This window comes from Sus scrofa, chromosome 12, assembly GCF_000003025.6.
Source record: "Sus scrofa isolate TJ Tabasco breed Duroc chromosome 12, Sscrofa11.1, whole genome shotgun sequence".
Classification (NCBI taxonomy): Eukaryota; Metazoa; Chordata; class Mammalia; order Artiodactyla; family Suidae; genus Sus; species Sus scrofa.
This window is the reverse complement of record NC_010454.4, coordinates 34,027,486-34,036,866: the sequence shown is the minus strand read 5'-3', so window position 1 is coordinate 34,036,866 and position 9,381 is coordinate 34,027,486. Positions and strand designations below refer to the sequence as shown.

The following is a 9,381-nucleotide window of genomic DNA, read 5'->3' as shown; positions in this document are numbered from 1 at the left end:
TCATCTGGAGGAATCAAGCGGGATCTTTTCCCTGTGTTCTCTTCAAATACACCTCCCCTTTGTGGAAACCACAGCAGGTTGCCTACCCTCCCCTTTCCTGCTTGGGGATGGACCCCCAATTTGCTCCTGGCATTCGGAGTCCTCTGCTTTGGGGAAGGGACCCGTGATGGGTCTGAGCCAACTAACCGAAGCTGTACCTCCAGCCAGTGCTTGGGTTGAACATGGGATTGTGACGGCGGCTCTAACTAATGAGACCTGAGGAACATTGGAGGATTTGCTTCACCCTTAAGAGGTACGTGAAGGGGTCCTCCTGTGTCATGTCCTTTTTCTGGACCCTAAAAAGGATCAAGGTTCACTTCACAGGCAGGAGCAGAGGCTTGGGGAGGGGCGCTGTTGCATGAGCTGTGTCTGGACCCAAGGGGGCCCAAGCTGGGAACCCTAAGACATGTTCCGGATCCCCCCATGCAGGTTGAATCTGATTCTCAGGGGTGGCACCTGGGTTTCCACAGGCTTGAGAGCCCACATTTTTCACCCTGTTACCCTGAGACAGGGACCCTGTAGATCGCTGTAATAGAATAGGGGAGGGGAACCCTCCCGACCCTGGCCCAGAGAGGCCGTGCCAGCAAATGTCAGAATTCCTTTCTCCTGACACCATGAAAGGGACAAACAGATTTGCCTTCTATGTTCCCAGGATTTATGGAAGGAAATTCTGAGCAAATCACAGCCCCGGACTAGAAATCTCCTAGGAGGAGGGCATGAAGTGCAGGTGCACACGGAGCGAGCTGCACCTGCTGAGGACTCCCCGGAGGTTTCGGGGTTGGGGGTTGGGCCTGGAGTCTTCTGCTGCCAGAGCTGACCTTTGCTCCAGACCTCTGCTGAGGCTCACGGTCATCCCAGGCCAGCTCTGCAGGGACATGACCGGAGACCTCATTAAAAAGCACGAGGGAATTGAAAAATTGCTATCTTTTCTTAAATACTGCTACTTTTCTTTCATAGCACTGGCTATGACTTCCACCATTCCCTGTGGGAGGCAGAGAATCAGAGACAGAGAGAGAGAGAGAGAAACAGAAAAACACTCAAAGAATACAGAAACCAGAAGACAGACACATTCTTCCCATTGCTGATTCAAGAAATATTTATTGAGGACCTACTATGTGCCGGACCTGCACACAAACCCCTAATGAACATCCCAGCAGACTGCAGGCTGTTTGCATCGTCGCTCCAATCCCCACCTGGATCTTAGGTAGCAGATAAAGAGGGTGCTGTTTCTACTCTGGCCAGTAGGTGTCATCATGTCAGAGGGAAAGCTAGGGAGCGGCAGGATTTGATGGCCACCTACAAACAGGAATAGAAATCCAATTTCATCTAGTTTTCTGAGTGCCATAATGGGCAGGGCACCGGGAAGGGCACGGAAGATGAGAGATGCATAGTCCCTGTCCTCATGGAATGTACTGTGCCATTGGGGACCCGGAAGGACAAGGTCCTAGATCACACAATGATGGGGAGGCAGTTAGGAGCCCCAGGAGAGGTGTAATGGAAGGATTGCCTGGGTCTTAGAGCATCAGAGACTCCACATTACATCTGCTCACATTACAGCAGAGGGAATTGGCTCAGAGAGGGCAGGTGACTGACCTGTGGTCACCCGGCAATTCCAGACTTCAGATCTCCTGACTCCTAGAACAGTGCTCTTTCCACCAAACATTGCGCCTCAATAACTGGAGTTGATGCTCCAACTTGAGACTCAAAATTCCACCATCGTTTAGCCACGAACCTCCCTGCAAAGTGTGCTCTTGGTTGCCAACTGCCAGGCACTCTAGAAGGGTTGATCTGCCTCCTGGATAAGGTGCGGGGGTCAGCTCACCTGCAGGGGCTCATGAAGGCTGACGGCACGCCTTTCTTCCCAGAGACATCATGTTGGTATTGGAAACTAGCTGCGGTGGGAGCCCTTACATCATGGAAATCAGCAACAGCTAGAAAGCAGAGCTTTTTCTTTTTCTGTCTTCCTGGAAAACTGCCCCCCCCCCCCACCTGCACACCACTGAATTAACACCCCTGATGTACAGATAAGGAAACTGAGGCCCGGGGAGGTGAGGCCATCCGTCAAGGAGACACAGCCTGCAGGTGGTGGAGCTGAGACCCAAGCCCGTGTGGTTGGATGGTAGGGCTGTCAGAGAGGGTAGGTCCAGTGGGATCCAGAGCCACTTGGATGTGGAGGGGCCTGGGTTTCGCCTGTGGGTAGGGATGTGCGTGCTGCCCCCCCGGGGGGGGGTCTCATTAACCTAATGGAACAAGAACCTCTGTGGACAAAATGATAACGAGTCCAACTTTGGCTGCATTGAATTTGAGGTACGTTGCTGGAGAGACATCAGATTTGGAGGCCAGGAGAGCAGTCCAGGCAAGGGATTTTCAAGACGGAGAGCTGTTCTTGACCAAACCCAACAGTTCCCTCCCTATAGTGAGGAGGTCAGAAGTAGGACGTCCACCTTACTGTGTGTTTTGTTCTCATCTTTGTCAGCATTCAGGCGGGATCAGGGAGGGTTGGGACAGGGGGACCATGAGCCCTGGCTCACACTTGTTCCCTGGTCCAGGTGCATAGGGAGTGCTTGGTGGGTACTTGCTGAATAAATGAAGTGACCCCATTTTATTCTGCACGCACTGAATCAGCCCTGCTGTGGACCATGCATCAAAACTCTGGCATCCTCATAGGAGTGAGGATTTGGAATCAGAAATTACTTTTTCTAGGGAGTTCCCTTCATGGCTCAGCAGTTAATGAAACTGATTAGGATCCATGAGGATGAGGGTTCGATCCCTGGCCTCGCTTCGTGGGTTAAAGGATCCAGAGTTGCCATGAGCTGTGCTGTAGCTCGCAGATGTGGCTCAGATCCTGAATTGCTGTGGCTGTGGCGTAGGCTGGCAGATGTAGCTCTGATTCGACCCCTAGCCTGGGAAGCTCCATATGCCTTGGATGGGGCCCTAAAAAGCAAAAAAAGAAAAGCAGAAAAAATAGAAAAAAGAAATTACTTTTCTAGAGATTCTGATGTAAGTCAGACAGAGGAGGATAAGCATAGGATATCACTTATATGTGGAATCTAAGAAAAGAAATGATACAAACTTATTTATAAAACAGAAATAGACTCACATAGAAAACAAACTTACAGTTACCACAGGGGGCAGCTGTGGGGTGGGGGGATAAATTAAGAGTTTGGGAATAACATATACACAGTACAATATATAAACTAGGAGAACCAAAAGGACCTACTGTATAGCACAGGAACTAGAGTCAATATCTTATAATAACCTCTAATGGAAAATAATTTGAAAAAAGAATACAAAATGTATATATAACTGAATCATTTTGCTGTACCCCTGAAACTAACATAACATTGCACGGGAACTAGACTTCGATTTAAAAAAAAGAAATTAATTTTTTTTTTTTTTTAGGGCTGCACCCACTGCATATGGAGGTTCCCAGGCTAGGGGTCAAGTTGGAGCTGTAGCTGCTGGCCTACACCATAACAATGCTGGATCTGAGCCGCATCTGTGACCTACACCGATACTCACGGCAATGCTGGATCCTTAACGCACTGAGCAGGGCCAGGGATCGTGGATACTAGTGGGGTTCATTACTGCTGAGCCACAACGGGAGTTCCTTAAAATTACTTTTTTTTTAGAATTTTCGAGCTAGAAGTGAGATTAGGCATGATCTCTTTCTTCCAATGTCCTTCTTCGTTGAAGCCGGGAGACCATTCTGAAACCATCCAGGCCTCTTGTTGGGTGGGAGGCCTCCCAGCCTGGCCTGCCAGGCCTGCCTTGCTCTGGCCAGGCTCCTTCCCCGCCCTGGGCCTTGGTGTGTCCCTCAGGACACGGAGAGATTGAGCTCTGGTTCTGGAAGGGCGATGAGTTGATGAGAATCCACATCTTAGGAGGCACAAAGTGGGCACATGAGCGGACAAATCCCAGAATGACCAGGCAAGGAGGTTACTATATGCAAATGAATGGATTGTGGCTTTCCTCCGGATTGGCTGGAGGGGCCCTGACGTCACAATATGTGAATTTTCTCCACTCCAAAGGATTATGTCTCTGCCCTCCCCCTCCCCCAAATTCACTAACCCGGTTTGCTTGGTCCAAACAAAGGTGACACCATGGAGCCCCTCTATCAGGCCGGGTCCATTCTCATGAAGGTGAACACTTTACAAGGGAAGAAGATGGTGGAGAGCGGCCTCCAGTCTGGAGACTTCTCCATCCCCCCATCGTGGGCCTCCTGCCTCCTGCCACCGGCCGACCTGGAGATCCTGCAGCAGAAGGTGGCCGGGGTGCAGCGGGAGCTGGAGGACTTTAAGAAGGAGGCACTGAAGGCCATCCATTACCTGGAGGACGCCTTCTGCGAGATGAACGGGGCGCTGGCACAGCAAGAGGAGCAGGCAGCCCGCGTGAAGCAGCGGCTGCGAGAGGAGGAGGACCGTGGCATCGTGCGAAACAAGGTCCTCACCTTCTTGCTGCCCCGAGAGAAGCAGCTCCGGGAGCACTGCAAGCGCCTGGAGTGCCTGCTGCTGCGCCTGAGCCACGATGCGCTGATCGTCCCCTTAAAGATCCAGACCCACTGAGGCCCCTGCCGCAGGAGCTGCGTTCCTAGCCGAGCAGCTGAGCAGAAGACTCTTTTCGATGGAAGGACAAACCCTGAGTCTCTATCCATTTGCTCCTCTCTCCCCATGTCCATCGCCTTCTGAAATAACCTAAATAACACCTTGCTGAGAGGCGAAAAGACCCTGTATGTTCTTTCGGTGAAGCTCCCTTTACCCAGCATCACTCAAGAGGGAGGTTTAGCCCCCGACACTGTCTTATAACGGCACCTTTAACTGTTCTCCTGTTTGTAACAGTAATATCGCTCAAATGTATAACATGATTTAAAAAAAAAATTGTCTGAAACTGATTGTGTTGAACAGATGTACCTTCTTTTAATGACTCCAGGCTCTCACTCTGTTACTTCACGCGGGCTCTTCTGAGAGAGGTCGATTCGCTACCCCAGCACTAAGTGGCCTCCAAGTACCTTAGGTTGGTAGTTCTCATCCTCGCCTTGTTGCCTTTTCTGCCTGCTTTTTGCTGCCTCTGCCCCCCCTCCTTCCTCCCCATTCAGCCTGTCTCGTCAGATCCGCAGAGCGTATGAAGCTCCGATGTGTGGAGTCAGAGAAGCTTAAGGCCCTGATGAGGCAGCACCAAAAGGTGGGGCTAGAAAGACGTGAAGCTTCAGACATAGAGACCAGCCTTGTGTTGGAGTTCCCGTCGTGGCTCAGTGGTTAACGAATCCGACTAGGAACCAGGAGGTTGCAGGTTCGATCCCTGGCCTTGCTCAGTGGGTTAAGGACCTGGCGTTGCCGTGAGCTGTGGTGTAGGTCACAGACGCAGCTTGGATCCCGTGTTGCTGTGGTTCTGGCGTAGGCTGGTGGCTACAGCTCCGATTAGACCCCTAGCCTGGGAACCTCCGTATGCCGTGGGTGCAGCCCTAGAAAAGACAAAAAAAAAAAAAGATGAAAACCATAAGAACAGCCTGTGGGTGCCAAGGGGGAGGGGGAGGCGGGGGGAGGGAGTGGGATGGACTGGGAGTTTGGGGTTAGTAGATGCAAACTATTATGTTTAGAATGGATAAGCAATGAAATTCTACTGTACAGCACAGGAAACTCTATCCAGTCTCTGGGGATAGACCACGATGGCAGAGAACACAAGAAGGGGCACGTGCGGATGTGTATGATGGGGTCACTTTGCTGTACAGAGGAATCTGGCACAGCACTGTAAATCAACTCTACTTTAATAAAAAGGAGAGAGAGAGGGAGAGAAGAAAGCCGTGAGGCTGACTTCACCTCTGACCCAGGGAGCAGGGACTGTTCCGATGCCCGGCCATGTATCGGTGATGGACCCACACCACCCCGCTTCCTCGCCGAGGCATCCTCGGAAGCAAGTGTTGGTTCCCCCACTGCACAGAGTGGGAAGCTCACCTCAGGAAGGGACGTCCTGTCCCCAGAGTCTCCGCGCCTGCAAGTTCAAGTCCAGGTCACTTGTGCTCCTTTGCTATCTGGCTACCCCTTTTGGGACCCCATCGGGCTGTCTGTGGACCTGTTCTTCTGGAGGGTTGGGATTGTCACCTAGATGACTTGGGCGTTCTCTGTCACTGTGCCTTTTCTTTTCTATAAGCTTTTTGGTTTCATCGAGTCATGTCTTCTGTCTGGTTCCCCCCCGAACTGCCGTGCAGCTGAGATTCTCCCCTGAACAGCAGAAGTGAGGTGCCTCGAGGTGGGGTCAGCATCTGAGCGGAGTCAGGCCTCCGTCCTCTCGGCTTGGGACTTAGAGTCTGAGCCACAGCCTCTGACAGTCCAGGTCAACCCCCCTCCTTCCTCTCTCTTCCAGAAAATCTCTCCAAACAGGATTCAAACCTCTGGAATACCCAGGCCCAACTTCACAGCAGAACCTTGCGATCCACTGTTAATGGCAACATCCATCCATCAACCATCCACCCTGTTCTAATTTCAGGTGGTTTCTACTTTGGAGGGTTTAGAAGAAGTGGCAACAATAATTTTAATACTAGTCATAGTACCACTACCACTAGCTTATAGTGATCAAGAATATGATACTGTCCTCAGCACCAGGCTTGGCCCTTTGAAGGTGGATCCTGTTATAATAGGATGCCTCTTTCTCATATTATCTTCCATCATGGTCTATCTCAAGAGACTGGATGTAGTTCCCTGTGCTGTACAGTAGGATTTCATTGCTTATCCATTTTAATATAATAGGTAATTGTTATAATTAGGATTTTGAGGAAAACCAAAGCTCAGAGAGGCTAAGTAAGTTGCTCAAGGTCACACAGTTGATAAATGGTAGAGCTGAGTTTTGAACTTAGGAAGGTCTAATGTCAGAGGCTATGGTCTTAACCACCAGGAAGCTAAATACTTATTTATTTTTATTTTTTTGTATTTTGTCCTTTTTTTTTTTTTTTTTTTTTTTTAGGGCCGCACTCGCGGCATATGGAGATTCCCAGACTAGGGGTCCAACTGGGGCTGTAGCTGCTGGCCTACACCAGAGCCACAGCAACGCGGGATCCGAGCCTAGTTTGTGACCTACACTACAGCTCATGGCAATGCCAGATCCTTAACGCACTGAGCGAGGCCAGGGATCGAACCTGCAACCTCATGGCTCTCAGTCGGATTCATTTCTGCTGCACCACAACGGGAACTCCTAAATACTTCTTGAATAGATAAAATAGGAGGGTACTGAAATAAGTGAGGCGAGATCTGGGAAAAAGGATTATTTTGGCAGTGGGGCCTGGGGAGATTCCTATATCCTTAAACTCTGTAGGGGATATGCATGTAGGTGTGTATGTGTGTGTGTGTGTGTGTGTGTGTGTGTGTGTGTGTGTCTGTGTGTGTCTGTGTGTGTGTGTGTGTGTGTGTTTACAAATGCACTTGAGAAGAACTTGGTAGGCCAACTATAAGAAGAGGTTTAGACAACTGGCTGCCCTATGCAGAGGGAAGTGTATTTAATATTGTTTCCTATGGAAAAGGATCTGAGTCTCCTGCATGTTCAGCATGGAATCAGCCTGCTCAGAAATGCTGGGGTTCACAGAAAATCTGAGAAGACGTGGAGAGATGTGCCCATGATTGGTGCCCAGCAGGTCACACCTGGAGGGTCTGTGCTTCGTTCCAGTCCAGCGTTTTAGAGGGTCTGAGACAGCCTGGAGTGCCCCTGAGAAGGGGGCATGATCGAAGGACCTGGGCATCTCTGCTGAAGAGGTTTGAGAGGACACCTGATCATGCCCTTCCCAACACAGGAAGGTCTGGGGCTTGAGAGGGCTAGTAGATGTCCCCTCTCTTGTCCCTGCCTCTGTTAGGAACCAGCTGAGTGGTAGACATAGGAACCAGGCGAATGGGGACAAAATGTTACTTCTATTGAGGATAAAGCTGCTCGAGGAGGCGGTTTAGACCCTGTGAGCCACGTGGGCTGGCTACGTCCTCAGCCCTGACCCTGACTCGGTCTCCAGGCACAGGTGCCTGCAGAGGTGGACAGCTGCTTCTGTAAACCAGGTAGTGTGACCTCTCCATGGGGGGACAGCTCGAGGGAGAGGGAAGGAGAGCTGGGCAGGAGCTGACCTTCCTCCCCAATTTACCTGTGTGGAAAGTTACTTCTCTTTCCTGGGAGAGGAGCCGGTGAGGGGAAGGAGAGCCAGGAATACTGCTTGGGCGGAGCCCCCTCCATAACGCAAGAGGACTGGGAAACAGTCCCCTCCTAACAGTTAGGAAAATCATTAGACGGAAGCTGTATAATTCTACAGGGTGGCGCTAGCGACAAAGCCTGGATGCTAGTGGGAGGCAGATTTCAGCCCTATGCAGGACATGGAAATACCACTGGGTAGGAGCTGCCATTGTGGCTTGGTGGGTTAAGAACCCGTCATAGTGAGGATGCAGGTTTGATCCCTGGCCTCACTCAGGGGGTTAAGGATCTGGTGTTGCCCCAAGATGTGGCATAGGTTGTAGAGGCCTCTTGGATCCCGCATTGCTGTGGCTGGGGCAGCTGTAGCTCTGATTTGACCCCTAGCCTGGGAACGTCCATACGCTGCAAGGGTGGCCATAAAGAAGAACGAGAGAAAGAAGGAAGGAAAGAAAGAAGGAAGGAAGGAAGGAAAGAAGGGGAAAAAAAGAGAGAAAGAGAGAAAGAAATCACACCAGGTATTTCCTAGGGGTCTGTGCAGTACTGAGTTGATTCAGGTATGGAAATCTTGCATATTTCAAGAGCGATCTGGCCCCTAACTGCCTCCTGGGGACATAACCTCCAAACCCTGTGCTACCTGATACAAGTGTCTTTTGTTTTCTCGGGGCCTTGGGCCAACGCCAGATAGTTTATGCTAACAATGTGATTTATGTTGGGGTCCCTGAAGCAAGCCGTATCAGTCTGGAGGGGCTAGAGACTGAGTAATTAAGGTCAGTCATGGAGGAGGGTTCCATGCCCAGAGATAAGTACCCATCAAAACTCCGGGCACCAAGACTCAGGTGAGCATCCCTGGTCAACAGTACTTCATATGTGTTGTCACACCTCATTGCTGGGAAATTAAGCTCTATCTATAGATCTCCGCTGGGAAGCTCATGCCTGGTCTCTCCTGGATGCTTCCCTGTGCTCCTTTGACCTTTGCTGATCTTAATCTGCATCCTTTAGCTGTGATAAACCAGAATCCTGAGCATAACAGCTTTTCTCAGTCCAGGAGTCATTTTAGTGAATTCCTCAACTTAAGGACGCTCTTGGGGACCCGTGATGCAGTGTCAGATGAAAATGATGCTCCATCCCTACTATCCTCAAAATAACCTTGTGTGCTAGGTACTATTATCTTTGTGACAGATGAGG

At 50.5% G+C, this 9,381-nt stretch overlaps 1 protein-coding gene across 1 annotated transcript; it reads left to right on the top strand.

The window, feature by feature from the left end:
• CCDC182 (coiled-coil domain containing 182) lies at window positions 4,074-4,604 on the top strand. The gene has a single exon (XM_005668957.2). The coding sequence runs from the start codon at window positions 4,143-4,145 to the stop codon at window positions 4,602-4,604; it is 462 nt and encodes a 153-aa protein (XP_005669014.1). The 5' UTR covers window positions 4,074-4,142.

Bases quoted from the DNA above. Each gene is read 5' to 3' on its own strand.
- CCDC182 (XM_005668957.2), top strand. From the start codon at position 4,143: ATGGAGCCCCTCTATCAGGCCGGGTCCATTCTCATGAAGGTGAACACT.